Below are 21,342 nucleotides of genomic sequence, written 5' to 3'. Positions count from 1 at the left end.
TTATTGCTCGTAGTATATAATCCGGAGCATTCTTAGTTCTTTCCATTCCCGTGGATTGATGATGATCATGTAAATTAACGTCGCTAGTATATTCATCCTACTGTGGTATTTTTTAGCAGGGTCAAAGATCAAAGAGCAGCTACCACGTGCTGGTCTACCACAAAGACTTGAAATAAAAATCCTTTTAATTCCTCGCCATGTATTTTGTCTTTATTTTCAACCTCGTAGCTATTATACCAACGTGCCGATTAGTAGATCCTCATTATTTTTTTAGGTTTTTCAAGAGTCTATGAATCGTTTAATTAAAATGGATACAATGAGAGAATAATATCATTGTAACTTGCATGAAAGGCCTTATTTGGAATAATAACTATTGTTATATACCATTTTACAAGTCAATAAGGTAATCTCTTGGAGAATACTCTTATCATACAAAATCTAATGAACTTAAGAATATCATGCAAAATCTAAACTCCAAGAAAACACAACTGCATCATCAACCTTTTATCTAAGGGTGTCAGATATATATTTCAAGGGTACATATTTTAAAAATTAAATGTTACTGTGGTAGTCGGATTTCTTTGGCCGGTTTACTAAATACAAGAAAACACAACTGCAAATTATCATGCAAAATCTAAATTCAAGAAAACACAACTGCAGCATCAATCTTTTATCTATCACACTGGTTTAAGGGGATCAGATATATATTGCAAGGGTACAAATTTTAAACCCGACTGTCACCTCCTGCAGTCGGGTTTCTTTGGTCCATTTTATATTAAAGCTGATTATTACGCATGATGGTTGAATCTAGCCTCCGACTTGAAACGACCGGATTACTCTTTATCAGTTTAAACTCTGTTTCTTATAGTGTTTTCATGTAAAAAAAAAGTTAATTATGTTTCACAGGTTTTTGTGAAATTTTTTTGTGAAAATAAAAAGTTCCTTTATGCAACAAAAATTATAGCGAAAGCTTACGAAAAACATATCCAATAATTTATGAGCAATTTATGAGCAATGTGTTAGATAACGCATTCTTTACCTGATGTTCCGGGAACAAAAGCTCGTATCAAAATTATGTTCAAAGTAATCATATCTTATTTTCTTTCCGTCGCCCTCAGGACGACTTATTTTGTTCTACGAATTATTTTCATCGTACTTATTATAATAATATTACAAATCTTTTGACCTAGCTTGATACATGTACGTAATACCGAATATGAAAAGACAAAATATAATCTGATACTAATCTAATCCCAAAATGGTGGGGATATATATCCTAATCTGTGTGATATGGATATCTTATGCATGCTCCACCATAAAGAATCCAATACTATAAAAAAAATTATTTTTAGCTAAAAGTGAGTAGCAGGTCGGTAGATGCACCATTGTCAGGAGTCTAGTCGGTAGAAAATCAAATGCAAATTTTTATCCAGAAAAGAACTGGTGGCACCTTTTCACAATAAGAGTGGAAGAAATGAACAAGACATTGAAAATTTAAAACAAATATTAAAACTGCAGACGAGTTGTTGACTTAAAGCTTCATTTGATTTGATTGCTAGTTTGAGATTAGTTTTTAAATTTTATTTAATAGGATTTCCAGCTCTTCTGAATTTATTTTGCAAAAACAAATTTGTTAACACAAATACAAAATTAATATCTATAGTTAAGTTCTATATAATCCATTTTTTATTGGAGTCTCGTAATTCATCTGCGAATAAGATATGTTGTAAAACTTGTTGTCTTGTAAAACATATTTCACAAATATTAGTATTTGAATAAAAACATGAAAATTTCATATATTTATATATATATACAATATCTATGTTTTGTAATATGAACATTTATGTTTTACAAACTAAATATTTTTATAAAATAATATATTTTATAATGTTTAACTTGTAAAATATATAAAATGTACAAGATTTTCGATTAACTAGTGATATTTGTAGACTAGTATCATTCAAAAAATAGTCTACAAATATCACTGAAAAAATAGTGTACAAATATCACTAGTATCACTAGTCTACGAATACCACCGGCTTCTATACGTTTACTATTTAAGCGTATTTCGAGATAAAGTCTAGTTTCATAATGATTTTTTTAAAAAAAATAATAAAAAATTAAATATAAAACTTTTATTTAGAAAAAAAAATTAAAAAAATATTATGGACAGGGGTATATTTTTCATTATTTTAACATATACTTTTATAGCAGAATATGGACTCTAAAGAATTCAACTAAAAAGTAGATTTCATGGAAATTAACTCTACTACGTCGTTGAGATTGAAAGTTTATCATAGTATAAAACTTTTATATTAAATAGATAAAATTTATTAGATTTGATACTAATTAATTTTTATATGTTAATATTTAAAATGCTATCAAAGACAACTTAGAGTATAAAGTTTTATTTCTATATATAGCTTAAACATTTTTAGTATATATAGTATTTCCGTCTAATTTATTAACGAGTGTATTTTAAAAACATAACCAGCTGGATTAATTACTTTTCTTTATTAGCAAACTTCAAAAAATGTTATGGTGTTACATATAACCTGAATTTATGATTATTTGTTTGAATAAGAGAATAAAGTTGCTTGGACTGTCTCAAGAAATTTGACACTTGTAATGACATAATCAAGAGTATTTGTGTTAAAAAGTTAGAACAATTAAATATTTATCTTAAGGAAAGTGTATATTTATTTAAGTAAAGATGTACATGCAACTATCAAAAATATGATGATTTTATGATGCAACTCATATAATTTTCTCAAGAAAATCTCAAGAACATCCTTCTCTTTTTATAATTTTTAGAACTGCAAATCAATAAGTATCAATTGCAGATTCGTAATTTAACCACAACTACATCAACGACTATTTTATTCGTGGATATTTCACATAATTGCTATATGAAATTTAACCGGTAGTATGAAGTAGAAAATAGATTTAGCTACTCTAATCTATTGTACTAAACTAATTTGCTTAGCCGGGGAGAAAATGAGACAATAATAGAATTAATGTAACTCATGAATAATGATTACATTTCTTAACTTCTTCTTATTATTATTACTAATTTAAAACTCGTGCGATGCACGGATTGTATATATTTTTTTTAGTATAATATATAATTTTTAAAAAATTATTTTGAATTGATTATTAAATATGCTCATTTTAAATGATATGACTTCATGATAATTAGATTAATACACGTATAAAAAAAATATAATGTTTCCATTGTATTTGGGAATATTATTTTAGCAAAATAAGTGCTTAATCGATTAACTATTAAGAGATATTTAAAAAAGACAACAATAATTTGATTTATCCCGGGTCAGTGGTTTACAATATTTTAATACACGTATCACAAAAATATTTTATTCTGATTTTGATTTTAATTTTTAATTTTGTGTTAGGTTGGATCAATTGTATAACAAACTTTTTATCATGGATGAATAATATATATTAATTTGTTTATTCTAATTTAATGGTATATTTTTTTAGTTAGTATACTAACGGGGTGGTAAACTTGTGCAGTGAATCGTTTTAGTCTTAGGCATCTAGCTAGCTAGGTCTCCGGTTAGAGTATTTAGCTGTTGGGTTTCCGTGGTGGTTTGCGTGGTTTGTGTGGTTTGCCTGTCTTGGTTTCTCGCTAGTTTGTGTTTTAGTACTTAAGGTATATTTATTGTTGTTGTGTTCTTTAGTTGTGCTGAACTTTCTGATAATTAGGACCTTCTGTTTCTAATGATATAGCCTTTCAAAAAAAATATTTTTTAGCCGATCAATAATATTTATTATTTTGTCTTAATCCGAAGCGCATAATATCAACTAAATATATTTAGTCCGCTTAAATTTATTTCGGCCCGAAATATCAATTAGAATAATGTTGAACTCAATATAAATAAGAATATAAATTGATAAAAAAAATTGACTTTCATATCAATTATAATGATATAGAGTTCGATATAAAATAAAATTTGAATTGTTAGAGAAAATTGACTTTAATTTTAATTAAAATAGAATTAAGCTACTTACCAATAAAAATTAGAATAATAAAATATGGGTAATCAAGTAAATGTTTTGTTTATTATAAGATAATATAGATTTTGGAACAGCATGCAGTAGCGTTCATTACATGATTGTCTACTAGCAGGATAGCACACAAATTTTGAATTTGTCTTATTTGTGAAAAGCGTCCTACTCATAATTAGATATGCACAAAATGTCTATCAGGCAGGGTTTTATTCGAATTTTAAAAAAATCTGATTTTTTAAAAAATTGATCGGGTCGGGCTTTTTTAGAAATCGGGCTGGACTGGGCTTTCTAAGAAATATAAGGCTCGTTCTAGGCCCGCGGGCCGGGCCGGATCGGGCCGAACCGGGTTTTATCCAAACTTTTTATTTATATATTAAAAAATATTTTAATATTTTACAACTCGAATTATGAGTAGTTTAAATACCAGAGATAATAATGTCTTGATATATCATATAAAGTAGTTTAGACACCGAAATAAATAATTACTTTAATATAATAAATAAATAGTTATATATATCTTAATCGATTCTAATATTATAATATAATATTTTAAAAATTATAAAAAACATTGTATATTTTAAAAAAATTTATAAAAAATTCGGTCTTTTAATCGGGTTTTTCAAAAAACCCAGACTTTTATCCGGGCCGAACCGGACTTTTATCTGGGCTTTTTTAAATCCGGACTTTTTATCCGGGATTTTTGGTTTTCGTGTCGGGGTGTGTTGGTTATAGGCCCAACAGGGCCCATCGAACGAAGGCCCACTATGCGATTAAGCCACCGGGCCGAGTGACCTCCACGCCCGCAAGACGAAGGCCCACGGAAGTCCCAGGCCAAGATCCACTCTTCTTCAGACCGTTGGAAAGCACAAGGGACATAACGCCCCATTTTCACTCCCTCCATAATGATGAGTAACGGATGAGCATTCATAGCAGAATTGGGTATAAAAACCCTTGTGAAGTAAGACAAAACACACACATTCTCGCATACACTCTACTTTTCTTGTATTATTACCACACCCTTACAACCAGATTCTTATTCTCACACCGGAGGTGAATCGGGGGTACAAACCCTCGTATTCTCTTCACTTTCAGGTACCAGCCGAAGCCACCTTCAAGGCAGCCGAAGCCTGTTCAAGCTCCAGAAGGAATCTTGGCGTAACATTTGGCGTCGTCTGTGGGAAACACGAGAGGTACAAGCTGAGAACGAGAACATGACAGAAACATTTCACGAGCATTCACCGCCTCCCGGTTTTACTGACAAAGGACAACCATCCTCCCTAGTGGACGAAGACGGGGTTATTACACTAACCCCTGAAGAAGAGGCCTTACTCCTAAAGATCCGGGCAGAAAAGGCCGCGGAGAAGGGCAAGGCCAAAATTGATCAAGTTGACAAGGAAGCGGAAGCGCGAGCAAAGAAAAGAGAAGCTGATGCGCTCCGACTGAAGGCCCTGCAGCTCCAAAGGGAGGAGATTGAACTATAAGAACAAGCCTTGCGCGAAGAAATGCGGGCCGAAAAGCATGGCAGAACGAATAAGGATAGAAGAGAACGTCGGGCGCATGACGAAGAAGATGAGTCAGACTTTGATTTGCATCCCCGAAGGAAAAGGACCAAGCAACCCTTTTCTTCTGATTCAGATGAGGGGCCTGATGGATCCAGCCTCAGGCTCAATTGCCTAGAGAAGGCCCTGTTCGGTGATAGAAGGCTCGATCGAGAACCGGTGGTGATACAAGAAATCGAGCGGTACCGACCCCCCCCCCCCCCGCGAAGAGAGACAATTCCCTAAGATGAGCGAGTTCAATGGAAAAGGAGACCCCGAGGACCACTATGAAAAATATGAACTCCTGATGGTTGGGATGGGCCACAATGATATTATATTGTGTAAAATGTTCAATACTTATCTCAAAGGGTCTGCGTCAATGTGGTACAAGTCCCTCAAGCCCCGGTCCATTGGGTCCTACGAGCAGTTGAAAAGGAAGTTTTTGAAGCATTACTCGCACCTATGCCGAAAGGCGAAGGATACTGAAGCCCTGGTCCACTGCTGACAAAGGGTGAATGAAGAGCTGGGGGATTATCTCGCTCGGTTCAAGGAAGAAGCTGGGATGGTCACTAACCTGGACAAAATCAAAGCAATGGGTTTCCTAACGGCGGGGCTAGACCCCTTTAAAGGTAAAAGCTTCGCTCATCTCTTTACGATTTTCCCCCGAAATCCCTGAACGATATATATGTAAGAGGCGAGAACATTCGTTGAAAGATGGAAAGTATTGGGGGGTATAAAGATTCAAGAAGAGACGACCGATCAAAGCGAGCTGACAGATATGAGGGCTCAAGATCAGGCTCTGACCGAAGGGACAGCAGGAAAGAAGGAAGGAAAGAAACAAATCGTGGGGCCGAACGGCGACGAGATAGAGATTCGGCCGTATTCACCCCTTTGAATGCGTCGATCTCCAAGATTCTCCATGATATCAAGGGCAAACCAGGATTTATCCGCCCCGCCAAAATGAAGGTCCCGAACCATAAGAAAAACCCTGATAAATATTGCGACTATCACACGGACAAGAGGCATAACACCGATGAGTGTTATCACCTCAAAAAGCTCATTGAGCACATGATCAAAGACGACGAGCTTAATCAGTTCGTCCGAGATCTGAGAGATAGGTTGGGGCCGAAAGAGAACCAAGAGGAGGAGGTAGAGCACTACGCCATATGTGGGCTACTGTAATGCAAGTGTTACAAACAGTGTTACATTAGCTAACAAATTTTTGTCCTATTGTAACACCTCTCAATTAGTGTTACAATAGCTATAACACTAGTGTTGCAGAGAATTATTGGTGTCGCACGACATGTAACACTAGCACTTGGTGTTACATTAGTTAATTTTTTATTTTTAAAAAATATTAAAATAAAAATATTATCATAAATTAATTTTAAAATTATATTCCGGTTTATTAGTGAATAAGAAATGTAATTTATAATATAATATAATTTATAAAAGTAAATTGTACATAAATACAAAAATTAGTTGTTTTGTCTTTTATTCAATTAGTGTTATTCTTTTATATTTGAAAAATATTAAATTAAAAATATTATTATGAATTAGTATTAAAATTATATTTCGGTTTATCAATGAATAAAAATGTAATATATATATAATTTATAAAATTAAATTGTATATAAATACATAAGTTAGTTTTTTTTGTGTTTTATTTAATGAATCATACTTTAATATTTAAAATTTCAAAAGTAAAATAAAAAAATAAAAAATTACAACATAGTTTTGTACGTGAAAAAATGGGCGGTATTTTTCCCACCAAATGAAAAAGACTCGGGCCGGGCCACTTACAAAACACGCTCTGTCAAATAGACTCTCTCACATCTCTCTCTCAGCTCTCTGTGAAAACACTCTCTCTACTCTTAGGTATGAATCGAAGATCAAATTAAAGATTTGATATTTGATTACACAGTAATATGGCTCTAATTCAAAGGTTGTTTCTAACTTTTCTGTTTATATGATTTTGCAGGGTGTCTAGGGTTTCAAATTGGGGCTTTAATTCTTTTTGTCTGATTAACCGGTAAATATGTACATATTTTCCAACCCTAACTTATCCTGAGTGATTCTTCGCAGCATCTGCTTATGCTTGTTTTGATGGATAGCTCTTCTTCTTCTGTTGCCTCTAAGTTTTCCGGCAATGTTGCTCTCTTGGTAATTGATTTTGTTGTTATTTGAGTAATTTTATTTCATCTTGGTGTTTAGTTTTAATTAATTATTTTGTGATGAAAGATATAAAGAAGATGACTATACATAGAGTGTCCTGTTGCTTAAGACTTATACTATGTAAAATAACTTGTAGAATTCTTGCTCTTTCGTGTCATGAAATCTACAGGTTTTCTATAGCCTTTCCCACCCAAAATGAACTTCTTAATTTTGTAGGGTGGATGTAATTTATGAGTCTGATTGCTGATCCCTGTTATCATGATAAGTTGAGACATAACACTGATTCATGTCCTTTTTTTCTTTGACTTGGTAATTTCATTTTAAAGTCTGAAACTTTGCAACTTGTTCTTTATATTCTGATTATATTTCTTTGATCAATTCTGTTAGATGACTTGTAAAAATTTATATAATTTTCTGAAAGCTTAAAGAATAGTATGTTGTTGGGAGCGGTCTCAATTTTTCAGTTAATATTTTTATACCCGTTATTTTTCATTGTTGTATCACTGAGAAAGCACTTGTTCAGAGTGTGACCTTGATTGTGTGCCTCTTCAGAAATTGTATATGATGAAAATATGTAAATCTTTTTTTACCAATATGCATCTTAGGTTTGGTCATCATGAGTTATATGAATATATTTGATTGGTTATTAGCTGATCTTTGCTGGTAATTTGCAGATAGAGTCTCTGTCTCTTACCTTTCACGGACTTGATCCTGAGTGGCAGGTTTGTGTTTTCCCCTGTTACTATGCAACTCTTAATTACTGTGGCTATATGCAACTCATATCTACACACTCATGCATCTTATACTTTGTAGGTGGTAGGACTTTCTTGGATTGAATGGCTGTGGAAAAACTACTCTCCTTACTGCTATCTCAGTAAGTTCAGTAAAAGGCAACTGAATTAAAAATCTTGCTCTGCTATTCCCTTCTATAAATTAGTTATCTTTTATCGAACTCCTGATGCTGTTAAACAGCTGCCTTACATGTAACAATTCATTTTAGGTATCTAATCTTAGGGAAGTGTTATATCATATCCTAATAATTGCCTTGAAAGACTATATCAGATCTTTCCTTTTTAATACGATGAAATCCTAATGATACATATATAAGTAAACAACTATTTTAAAATTTGTTTATTATATTCCCTAATTTAGGTCAATAACAAGGATGTTTCTTTTTGATGCAGTGAGCATAGGGGAAGTCATTTTCCACTTATGCACCTACACAAACATCCTAATTATGATGATTTCAATCCAATAATTGCCTTGAAAGACTATATCATATCTTTCCTTTTTAATACAATGAAATCCTAATGATACATATATAAGTAAACAACTATCTTAAAATTTGTTTATTATATTCCCTAATTTAGGTCAATAACAAGGCTGTTTCTTTTTGATGCAGTAAGCATAGGGGAAGTCATTTTCCATTTATGCACCTACATGAAGTCATTATTGGTGCACCCTGGGAAGTTACCAAGGACATGGTTAGTTTAATTATTTTTACTAAAACATATACATTTTGTTTTAAGTTTAAAAAATTAACAATCTGTAAAGTAGGACCAATCCATTGCAGGGGCATATTATAATATCCACCAACCTATCTTAATTAAACAGAAGCAAAACAGACCGTATTTCGTCTTCCTGAATTTACTTAATTAATAATTTAACACAAATGCATCTTATTTGTTCAGAGAAAGTTCCCGCATAATCCTGATATCGATACTGATTGACCAATTATTTGGTGTTGGAACCAGGTAGTATAACAGATCGTGTTATTGGTACTGCCATATAGTTGTATAGGTCTAAAATACTTATCCCCTTCTTTATACAGTTGAATAGTGAGGTTAACCTTCTTTGAAGAACCCAAAAGAATTATGTTTATATAATTTTGAACGAGCAACCTTTTCTTACAAGTTTTTGTTAACCTTGATTTGTATTAAAAAAGACAAGAGTGTCTACTGCGGTCTAAAATTTAGTTGTCAAATAAGGTATTAGAGGATACTCGAATAAGGAGTCTGGTGTGTTTTACCATGAATCTTGTTTCAAGCTGGCCAATATGAAATATGCACCTGACCGCTTTTCAATTTAAAAAAGGCCAAATAAAAACTCAGGAGATGTACTTGGTAAAGTAAACTTAACATCCCTTGTCACTTGATTTCTAAAGAGCGGATCTCTGTCCTCAGAAGCAAAGAGGTTAATAATTGTCACTTGTGTTTGATCAGAGGTTTATGACTGAATATATTCTACTGATATTTTACAGGGGCGTACGTTCTAACTACAGGTTCTATACTCAATTCTATAAACCGTATAGGTTATAGTGTTGTTTATATTCAATTGAAAGTGTGCTATGAATTTCAGTTCACAGGGATCAATTTGATATTACATATTAATGAATACAAAGTAATAGTACATGATATTTGATTATAAGTGTATAAATCACAGAAATCCTACGAACAGTTAAAGTTTGCATGCTTAGTATATTGCAGAAACAGATATATACCAAGCTAGAAATATTTATATTTTACTGACAATTATCAAAGATCTATGCTCAAAGTATAATATACTAATGATCTGCGCAATTAGTCTGATTACTTTGTAACCTACTTTGATCTGTTTTTGTTATGAATCATATTTCTCCCGAGGATAGAAATTTATAAGAAAAGGTGGTCAAGCAGAGAAAAATGATTATTGGGAGAAGCAAAATCCAAGAATTTGTTATGGGAAGAAGGGGATCATCATAGCTGCAAAGTATTAATAACCTTCTTTGTAGTTTGGATATGCTTGGAGTATGGTTAATTGATCGATCGTATTGTTATAATTTTATGTGGTGTTTGTAACATTTTGGATATGTATTGTAGATTTTAAACATAACATGTATTTCAAATTTTAAAATTAAATGTTATTTATGCCTATTATAGTGTAATGTATATTTTAATTTAGTGCTAGATTACAAATGCTACAATTACTTAATTAAAAAGATTGGTGTTATAATTGATAGAACAAACTGTTACAATATGTTATATGGGACCCACAGGCGGTGCCACTTATGCAATCTTGATCAAGCTATTGTATCACTCATTTTACGTTACATTTGGGCCTGTTAGTGTTACAGTAGGTGCCTATTGTAATGTTTTCCTCTTTGTTATATTAGGGTGTCTATTGTAATGCTCGTATACGTAACGCCCCCTGGTGTTACAATAGACCTATTATAACGCTTTTAGGGCCTATTGTAACACCATTTAGGCATTACAATAGCCCACTTATGGCGTAGTGGAGGCCGATGAGCCAGAGCGAAGGGACAGGATAAGGGGTGAAGTAAAAACTATATCTGGGGGAAGCATCCTGGATAAGGATAGTAAGATAGCAAAGAAGAAGTATGTCTGACAAGTGTACAATCTGTATCAGTTCGGACAAGCAAAGCCCCATATGCCCATGACCTTCAGCACCGAAGACTACGAGGATGTCATTCGCCCGCACGAGGACCCTCTAATCATCAATCCTATCATCGGGCAAAATAAGATATGGAAAGTAATGGTGGATACAGGCAGCTCGGCCAACATATTGTTCCACAAAACCTACTGCAAGATGAACTTGGATGGAGAGCAACTAGAGCCCTGCAACGAGGCTCCACTTTATGCCATTGGAGGGCATCCCATTCAGTTGGAAGGAACAATTACTCTACCGGTCCTCCTAGGCAAGTTTCCGTATACCGTCGAAAAGCCGGTGAAGTTCTATGTAGTTCGGATCGAAAGCCCGTATAATACAATATTTGGCAGGCCCTTCTTATCAACCTTTGAAGCAGTGGAGTTTATACCCCACCTTAAACTCAAGTTCCCCACCGAGAAAGGGGTAGGAGAAATGAGAGGCGATCAGAAAACCGCCCGAATCATAATGCTGGAAGACCTTGAGCAGGATCACGAATATGAAGGACCGGATGGAACCAGAAAGAGGAAGCGGGCTGAGTCTGAGCCCAGCGGAAGCCGAGAAACATTGAACATTGAGTTGGAGAAATTTGGGGCCGATCTCTCGAGCCCGATTGCCGAACCCGCCGCGGAAACCGAAGAAGTGGAATTATTCGCGGGCCATTCGGGAAAAATGGTTCGGATTGGAAAAAATAGGGTCGGGTCTGAAGACGAAGGTGATAGCTGTCATTAGGCAATACCACGGCGTGTTCGCCTGGGGGCCGGAAGACATGCCCGTATTGGATCCCAAGATGGCAAAGCACTGCCTGAATGTGCAACCCGAGGCCAAACCGGTGAAGCAGAAGAAGAGGACATTTGCAGTCGAACGACAGAAGGTCATAAAGGCCGAAGTAGAAAAATTGTTGGAAGCCAAATTTATCGAGGAAATTGAATATCCCGACTGGCTGGCCAACGTGGTGTCCGTTAAGAAGTCGAATGGGAAGTGGAGGATGTACGTGGATTATATTGATCTCAATAAAGCATGCCCGAAGGATCACTATCCCTTGCCCAGCATCGACCAACTAATAGACGCCACGGCAGGATATGAGTTACTAAGTTTTTTGGATGCTTTTTCTGGTTATCATCAAATTGTTATGAATGATGAGGATGTGCCCAAGATAGCGTTCATAACTCCGAAGGGGACTTATGCTTATATTAAAATGCCCTTCGCACTGAAGAACGCTGGAGCCACATTCCAACGAATGGTGAACAAGGTCTTTAAAGAGTAGATCGGAAGGAACATGGAAGCATATGTGGATGATATGATTGTAAAATCATTGTTCCAAGATCATGTCGAAGACTTAAAAGAATGCTTCGAAACGCTCCGAAAGAACAACATGAGAATCAATCCGAACAAATGTACCTTCGGAGTCTCTAGTGGCAAGTTTCTTGGTTACATGGTCAGTGCCCGGGGAATAGAGGCGAATCCATAGAAGATCGAGGCAGTTATTAATATGGAACCTCCCAAATGCATCAGAGACATCCAGAAATTGACAGGTCGGCTCGCCGCCCTTCGGCGTTTCATTTCCCGGTCAGCCGATAAGGCACTCCCCTTCTTCGCTATGCTCAAAGGGTCAAAGAATTTTGAATGGGGGCCTGAATGTCAAAGGGCATTCGAAGAAGTAAAAGTATATCTTACAAAGGCACCACTCTTGATGAGGCTCGATCCGAAGGAAACCCTTCAGCTTTATCTAGCCATTTCCGACAGAACTCTGGGGGCAGTACTTGTGAAAAACCATGAAGGCAATCAACATCCCGTGTGTCTCATGTCCTCAAGGATGTAGAGACAAGGTACCCCAACGCCAAAAAATTCGTATATGGGTTGGTTATGGCCTCCCGAAAATTGCGACATTATTTCCAAGGCCGAACGATCCAAGTTGTTACCAGCCAACCTCTAAAGAAGATTTTAACAAGGCCCGAAGCCTCTGGAAGAGTCGTAGCATGGTCCATCGAACTCGGGGAATTTAATCTCGAGTACGTTCCCTGAACGACAATTAAGGCTCAGGCTTTGGCCGACTTCATGGTTGAATGCACATTCTCGGGTCCGAAGGATCTTTCACCCGACGAACAACTAATCCGGATCCCAGGGAAGTGGAAACTTTTTGTAGATGGGTCGATGGCCGGAAAAAAGTGTGGGGCCGGCTTAATCCTCTCCAGCCCCGAAGGATTCGAGATATGTCAAGCCATAAGATTCGACTTTCCTTTGACAAATAATGAAGCCGAATACGAGGCACTCCTCGCAGAGATGGAGCTAGCCCGAAGCCTTGAGGCGAAGCACCTAAGGGCCTTCAGCGATTCCATGCTGGCTGTAAAACACTTCACCGGGGAATATGAGCAAAAAGATCCCCGAACGAAAGTCTATGCCGCAAAGGTAATAAGTGCTTCTTTATCATTTAAAACCTTTGAACTAAGTCAAATTGGGAGAGAAAATAATGCTAGGGAAGACGCCCTTTCTAGGCTAGCTTCGGCCGAGACACAGAATTTAACTGGTTCTATTTACCTCACCGAAGCCAAGATGCCCTCGATCGAGAAGAAAGAATGTCTTGAAATCCACCAGGGGAGCGATTGGATGACCCCCCTCAGGAACTTTCTGGAGAAAGGTATTCTACCTCTAGACCGAAGGGAAGCGCTAAAAATTAAAGACAGAGCATCGAGCTACACAATCATTAATGGGCAGATGTATCGTCGATCAGTCAGTCAACCCCTTGTGCGATGTTTAAACACCGAAGAACAACGACAGGCTCTGGAGGCGGTGCACGAAGGAATTTGCGGCGAGCACCTGGCTGGTCGGTCACTTGCCTTTAAAATTCTCCGACAGGGATTCTTCTGGCCCACTCTGAAGGCCGACGCTAGCAACTATGCTAAAAGGTGCGTACAGTGCCAGCTGTTCGCCACCGTCCCGAAACAGCCCCCAGAAGAGATGACTTCGGTGCTAAGTCCCATTCCGTTCACCGTGTGGGCCATGGATATTATGGGAATTCTCCCGAAGAGCACGAGGCAAGCCAAATACTGCATAATTGCCATCGATTACATGACCAAGTGGGTCAAAGCACGACCTCTCTCTGCCAGTACCGAAGAAGCAGCAAAGAAGTTCTTCTTGGAACAGGTTATTCTCCGGTTCGGGATCCCGAAGATCTGCATCTCAGACAACGGGACCCAGTTTATTGGGAAGAAATTTCGTAAGTTCCTGCACCACTTCGGAATTGAACAGAAGTTTAGCTCGGTCGCCCACCCGCAAGGGAATGGGGCCGTAGAAGCGGCGAACAAAGTAATCTTTTAAGGAGTAAAGAAGAGGCTGGGAGAAGCTAAAGGAAGATGGGCGGAAGAACTCTCTTGGATCTTATGGGCTTACCGAATGACCCCTAGGACATCAACAGGAGAAACTCCCTTCAGAATGGCCTATGGAACCGAAGCCCTAGTTCCAGTCGAAGTAGGCTTGAAATCCTATCGAACTGAGACCTACAATGTAGAAACTAATAGCTTCGGGCTGAGGGCGAATATAGACTTATTGGAAGAAGAAAGAGAAGCCGCCCACCAAAGGAACTTGAGGTACTTGCTACAAGCGGCACAACATTATGACTCCCACGTCAAGAAGAGGTCTTTCGGAGTCGGAGACCTAGTCCTATGGGAACTAGCCGCATCTATGCCGACCAAACGAGGAAAGCTTCAGCCTAACTGGGAGGGGCCCTATAAGGTGATCGAGGTCGTTCGTCCCGAAACGTACAAGCTTGAAATATTATCGGGCGAAACAATCAAAAATACTTGGCATGCCAGTCGCCTTCGAAAATTTTATCAGTAAGAAACTTCTTTAAAGTTTGTACTTGAATTTTATATGAAGAATGTAAGCAGTTCGCTAATAAATAAAGATGCATTTTCTTGTCACGTTTCTTTATTTACCAACGCCGCGGCCGCACGCGTATTATCTGAGGGCGATCACGAAGACGATAAACCCTACGGCCGCCGCACTTGTCTAATTTGTTAATGAAGCATGTAACATAAGGGGCAATCACCCAAAACTCAAACATCCTTCACTACACTATTATGATTTAATTTGCACATGGTAAACACAAATTAAGGGCCTTAAGGGGCAATCCTAGAATAACGCCCTATCCTTCGTCTTTCCCTTGTTAGTGTGATATTAAAAAAGTTCGAAGGAAACCCTGTCCGGGGGAAATCTAAAAGAACATGGTCCTTCGGCCTCAATCACGTGTTAACATAAAAGGACAAAAACCTCGTCTAGGGGCAATTCCGAAGAAGACCTCTTATTGACCGAACGAACAATGACATGATGATCTAGGGGCAATCACCGAACGGTCAGCATCCCTGTTCCTTCGCACAAGTGCAGTAAAAGAATTAATAGCCCAAAGTCACCTTCGGCCTTTAACCCTTGGGGCCATAGGGGGTAGTAAGGCAGCAATTCATTTTATTAAGATCGTTAAGGCAAAAGAATAGGCCGAAGATACGATTCATTTTATTAAAATTATTAAAATTGCTAAGGCAAAAGCCGAAGATGCGATTCATTTCATTAAATTGTTAAGGCAAATAAAGTCGAAGATACAATTCATTTTATAAAGATCGTTAAGGCGAATGAATGTGCCGGTGATGCGATTCATTAAAATTGTTAAGGCAAATAAAGCTGAAGATACAATTTATTTTATTAAAATCGTTAAGGCGAAGCCGAAGATGCGATTCTTTTTTTATCATTAAGGCAAATCAATAATGCCGAAGAGGCGATTCATTTTATTAAAATTGTTAAGGCAAATGAAGCCTAAGATACAATTACTAGAATCGTAAAATAAAAGAGACAATGCTGACGAAAGATGAAAGATGTATTAAAATATAAAAGCCTGAAGGCTAGTTAAATTACAAAAGCTCGAAGGCAGGAGTACCAATTACAAAAAATAAAAATACAAGTCAAAAAGATGAATGAAGAATGTCGCTGCAAGAGTTGGGTATGACCATGGAAACACCAACGGCAAACTTCGCAACAAGATCATCTTTCGTCATATCAAGCACCTCAGTGCTGAAAGCTTAGGCCTGAGGGTCTTCATCCGAGAGCTCTTCGTCTTCGCCGGAGGAGACATGAGGGGCTTCAACTGCTGGCCGACCGATAGGATCCTCCAGGTTGTCCTTCAGCAACTGCTTATAGTCCCATTTCAGGCCATGGGCCTTCTCTAGGACATAGTCAGCGCCGAACTGGAAGCAGCGCTCCTCCGTCTGGTCCAGTTGCTTCTTCTTCTTCCGAAGCTCCTTTCGGGACCTCTTCAGCTGGACGTTCCGGTGGGAGATCCCCCGGTTTGCCCTCTCCAATTCAGTCTCCAGCCGAGACTTGTCCTCCTTCAGCACGGTGGCCTCGCCGTCCAGGACCTTGTTCTGGGCTTTCACCCTTACAAGTTCCTCCTCGGCCGCTGTGGCCCTCCTCTCCAGCTCCTTCACCTCGACCATCCGAGTCTCCATGTCCCTAACTTTATCCTCCACAGCTGTGGCCCAAGGAGCAGCCTGCAAAAAAGACAAGGCAAAAGCATTAGAAAAGGTGTTGAAGGAAAAAAGGACGAGTGAAAGAAAAAATGAAGAAAACTTAAAAACATACCAGGGACAAAAAGGACAGAAGCTCAGTGCAAGCCTCGGTCGGAGAAGCCGAAGCAAAGGCCGGCAGATCGGGCGGGAGCTGGAGGCCGTGGCACAGGTCCGAAGAAACCTCCTTCGTAGATTGCCTCGCCGGGTAGACAGTGTGGTCGGATGTCAGCACACCCCATCCAGGGAGATAGGAGTGAACGACCCCCTCCCGGCCGCGGGTCCTCTTGGAAGAGTACCCTTCTCTCACCACCACCGGCTCGTCCTCATCCCTATAAGAGGCCGCCGGAACCTGACGGAGTGGCGTGACCCTCTCCGCCTCAGATCTATCCTCCGTCTCCTCGAAAGGATTCGGCGTGGACCCTTCATCAGCAGCCTTCTTCCTCGCCGCCTCTTCGGTGGCCCCCTTTTCGGCCGCTCTGGCCTTCTTCCTCTCAATCAGGGCCTCTCTCGAAGACACTGAAATGTAAACATGAGGCAAGTCAGCAAAAGCAAGCATGTATAACAATGCATAAAAAAGATAAATTGTACAGGCGGTGGAACAAAACTAATTAAAGAAAGAACGAAGGAAGGAAGAAGCTTTGTTACCCCCACCCCATAAGCTGAGGAGCCAATCTCTATCCCGAAACTCCTCGGGACCCAACTTGCTCATATTGACGTCTACCAGGGCCGCGTAGTCCTCCTTCTCCCTCTCTGTTAGACTCGGAGCGAGGAGCAGCGAAGGGTTCACGTCCCTCCAGACAGACAAGGGAGCCAATTTCCGACCACTCACGAAACACCAGTGAGTATGGGTCTACTTATTGCTGGAATTGGTGGCCGTCCAATCTGCCCGGCCAGCCCGACGAACAATAGTGTAAAAGCCCGGGCTCTTCGGGTTCTTCCGGAAGTCGTAATGCCACTAGAATAGCCTCGGAGTTGGACGAACTCCAGCATGAAGGCACCTATTCTGGAAGCAATTGATATGGATGAATCCATTGGGATCCATCTGCCCCAGAGCGATTCCCATCTGCCTGAAGAGATACTTCACCAGCTTCAGAATCGGCACTCTAAAACCGCACTTGAAGGCCGCCTCCGAGATCCCGACGGCACAGCCACCGTACCCTTCCGGCACTCCCTGCGTGTCATAGATTCGTTCATTCTCCTTAGGGGCATAGAGCCAGAAAAAATTCTGAGGGACAAAGAAATCAGAATACATCTGAACTACCCTCTCCTTCGACAATTCCGCCCGGTTATTCACCGCCGGGTAATTCGCCACCGATCCGAAAAGGTCTCGGCCCGTTCTCTCGGGACGAATAGAAGACGTTCCCAACAAAGTGCCCGACCTTGGGTCCCAAGTCTCTGGGGGGCGGTTCGCTCGGTCCATCTCCCTATATTCGGAAACAGAGTGAAGTTAGTCCATGTACTCGGGACAAGACAAAGGAAAAATGAAAAATATTAGAAGGCCGAGTACATGTCCCAGAACCGAGAGAACATGAAAAAGATCCGGAGTCGGCTCCCGAAGACTGTTCTAAAGGGAAAGTCTCCCGAAGAACGTACTCGCCCCGAGAAAACCCTTCGTCTGCCATCTTTAAACTCCGAACCGCCCATCAGCCCCCGGGTCGGCTCCCGAAGAATGTTCTTAGGCCAAGGACCCCCCGAAGAGAGTTCTTGGCCAAAAAACACCTCACATGCCATCTTTAAACCCACGGGAAACCTAAAAAAACTTCTATTTCCTACCCATAAATGCCCAAAAACCCCAAAAAATGCAACAACACACGTGTAAAACCCAGAAAAACCCCCTAAACTCAGAGCCCAGACAAGGGCCATTAAGCCCACATGCATATGCCATAAAACACAAAAACTTGCATGCAAATGTACAAGAAAACTGAAAAGCAAGGAAAGGGACTCACTGGTTTGAAGGTGTTCTTGGACTGAGATGGGATAATTTGGGAAGACGGAGTTGTTGTTGCCCGTGATTGAAAAATTCACCGCAGTTCTTTGCTGTGTGTGGAGAAGCTGAAAGTGATAAAAGGAAAGGAAATGCACAAATAGGCTTATATAGGCACCTAAAATGAATTCATAAATGCGAAGTTTGGGGGTTTTTGAAATAAACGACCCAGATTAAAATGGTTGAGATTCAACGGCTGAGATTGAGCCATGAAAAGACGTGCCAACAGCTATCGCGTTAATGCACTACAAGTTCCCACAAGCCTGCCACGTGTACGACCGAAGGTCGAGGCGGAACAGAAGCGGTCGCCCTAGGGTTTCTTCACCCCGCCGAGACCGGTGTCCGTCAGCCGGCCCGAAGGCCCAGCCGAAGGACAGGGACATGTTGGTTATAGGCCCAACAGGGCCCATCGAACGAAGGCCCACTATGCGATTAAGCCACTGGGCCGAATAATATACAGGCCCGTAAGACGAAGGCCCACGGAAGTCCCAGGCCAATGCCCACTCTTCTTCAGACCGTTGGAAAGCACAAGGGACATAACGCCCCATTTTCACTCCCTCCATAATGATGAGTAACGGATGAGCATTCATGGCAGAATTAGGTATAAAAACCCTTCTGAAGTAAGACAAAACACACACATTCTCGCATACACTCTGCTTTTCTTATATTATTACCACACCCTTACAACCAGATTCTTATTCTCACACCGGATGTGAATCGGGGGTACAAACCCTCGCATTCTCTTCATTTTCAGGTACCAGCCGAAGCCACCTTCAAGGCAGCCGAAGCCTGTTCAAGCTCATGAAGGAATCTGGACGTAACATGGTGGATTTTTGAGAGAAAAGGAGGCACATTTAAAGGCCGTGGGCCGGGCCGAACCGGCCGGACATTTTTCGGGATTGGACATTTCGAGCCTTTTCCGGATGGGATCGAATGAAATTTCGGATTTCTGATTTTGTTAACATCTCTACTCGTAACTCTCAGAAATTGATTGAACATGTGCTAGTTTTGATTTGAAGTCTACACTTTTTCATTTCTGATTTTTAGTCATATCTATTTAACAAAAGACCTAAAAATGGGTTTAGTCGGCAGAAAATAATTTACTATCATTAAGACATGAAACAGGGTCTTTGTCGATCGCCAGAACACCAACCGCTTTGAAATATGAGTTAATACAGACTAACTGTTCGAATCGATTATATTCTAAAGTGAACTCTAATCGCCTAAAAAAATCGATTGATATATTTTAGTTGGAATTTCATGTCGCATTAACACATGAATTAAATTTTTTGTCATAATTTAAACGACTGATGTCAATATAATAACGATTCTAATGATCGATTTTACGGTATATAAATATGTGTGTCAATCTAATAACAATCTTAATGATAAGTTTTGCGGTATGTAATTAATTTTCAAGAAAGAAAAATTATTATTTTAAAAAAATGGCGTGCCTGTACATGCATGTAATTTTAAATGTAGAGATAAAAAGTTCACATATTTAAAAGAACTTTCAATTTCCTACAAGCTTGAAGAAATTTCGAGGAATGACACGCTTAGTATAATTTGCAAATATATTTCCTAAGCCACCAATAGACCACACTTTCATTCTTACGCAAACAGGTAGACCACACCCCCGTACACATTGATTCTTAATTACATATCCATTCAACAACAACAACATATAATATAATATTCTCGAACTGCTCTATATAAAGATGCATGGCAGCAAGTTTGAATACACAACAAACCACAATGGAAGGAAGCTCTCGAGGTGGAAAAAACAAGGAAGGTGGCATAGTGAAAGAAGAAGCGAAGCACCGTGGAGTTAGACGCCGGCCATGGGGGAAATTCGCGGCGGAGATACGCGATCCTTCTCGCAATGGGCAGAGGCTATGGCTTGGAACCTTTGAGACAGCAGAGGAAGCTGCTCGTGCATATGATAAGGCTGCATTTAGCTTAAGGGGACATTCGGCTATCTTGAATTTCCCCAATGAATATTATTCTCAGCTCCCCGATTGTCGATATCAGTCGTCGTCTACTCCTACTAATTATGGAGGTTCATCAAGCGGGAACAATCAGAAACAAGTTATTGAGTTTGAGTATTTAGATGATAGTGTTCTGCAGGAGCTTCTTGAATCAGATGAACAGAAGAAACTCAACAAACGTTAATGCGTTCACATTTTGGTGTAGCTTAATTTATGTTATGTCCTTCATATTGTAATCCGACCAAAAACCTTGACAATGTTTGATCATAGCATCTACAAACAGTTCAAGATTTATATACTAGCTAGTTGAAAGTGTGCAACTTCCTAAAAGGAACTAGACGCTTTTCTTTAGCTGCCTAACATGACTCATCTCAAAAGTTCATCTTGTTAGTTACTATACGCTTCTGTTAGATGGCTGCACCCAAAAATAGTTTTACCATGCGAACCTTACCGAATGTTCTCTGCAGTTGTTATAACAAAGGGTTGAGAATTCAAGAGTGGACTAGCAGTGTGTGTACCAGAGGTTCGAACCACGAGGGCGAACCTATGCTGAAGTCATGCTGAACCGAAAATTTCAGTAGACTTTGTATTTCTGAATCTATATTTTTGCTCAGCAATTTGTAGAAATTTTTTACCAAATCCCGGCC

General features: G+C 39.0%; 3 protein-coding genes across 3 annotated transcripts; all 3 read left to right on the top strand.

Annotated features, from left to right (window-relative positions):
- The first annotated feature begins 13,226 nt into the window (after nucleotides 1-13,226).
- LOC141661175 (uncharacterized) lies at nucleotides 13,227-14,486 on the top strand. The gene has a single exon (XM_074468158.1). The coding sequence runs from the start codon at nucleotides 13,227-13,229 to the stop codon at nucleotides 14,484-14,486; it is 1,260 nt and encodes a 419-aa protein (XP_074324259.1).
- Nucleotides 14,487-14,600: 114 nt separating this feature from the next.
- Nucleotides 14,601-15,005, top strand: LOC141661174 (uncharacterized). Its single transcript, XM_074468157.1, has one exon. It carries the CDS (start codon nucleotides 14,601-14,603, stop codon nucleotides 15,003-15,005), a length of 405 nt encoding a protein of 134 aa, XP_074324258.1.
- Nucleotides 15,006-20,462: 5,457 nt separating this feature from the next.
- LOC141661173 (ethylene-responsive transcription factor ERF098-like) lies at nucleotides 20,463-20,879 on the top strand. Its single transcript, XM_074468156.1, has one exon. It carries the CDS (start codon nucleotides 20,463-20,465, stop codon nucleotides 20,877-20,879), a length of 417 nt encoding a protein of 138 aa, XP_074324257.1.
- Nucleotides 20,880-21,342: the final 463 nt, after the last annotated feature.

This window comes from Apium graveolens, chromosome 5, assembly GCF_009905375.1.
Source record: "Apium graveolens cultivar Ventura chromosome 5, ASM990537v1, whole genome shotgun sequence".
NCBI classification, from domain to species: Eukaryota; Viridiplantae; Streptophyta; class Magnoliopsida; order Apiales; family Apiaceae; genus Apium; species Apium graveolens.
This window is presented reverse-complemented; position numbering and strand designations above follow the sequence as displayed.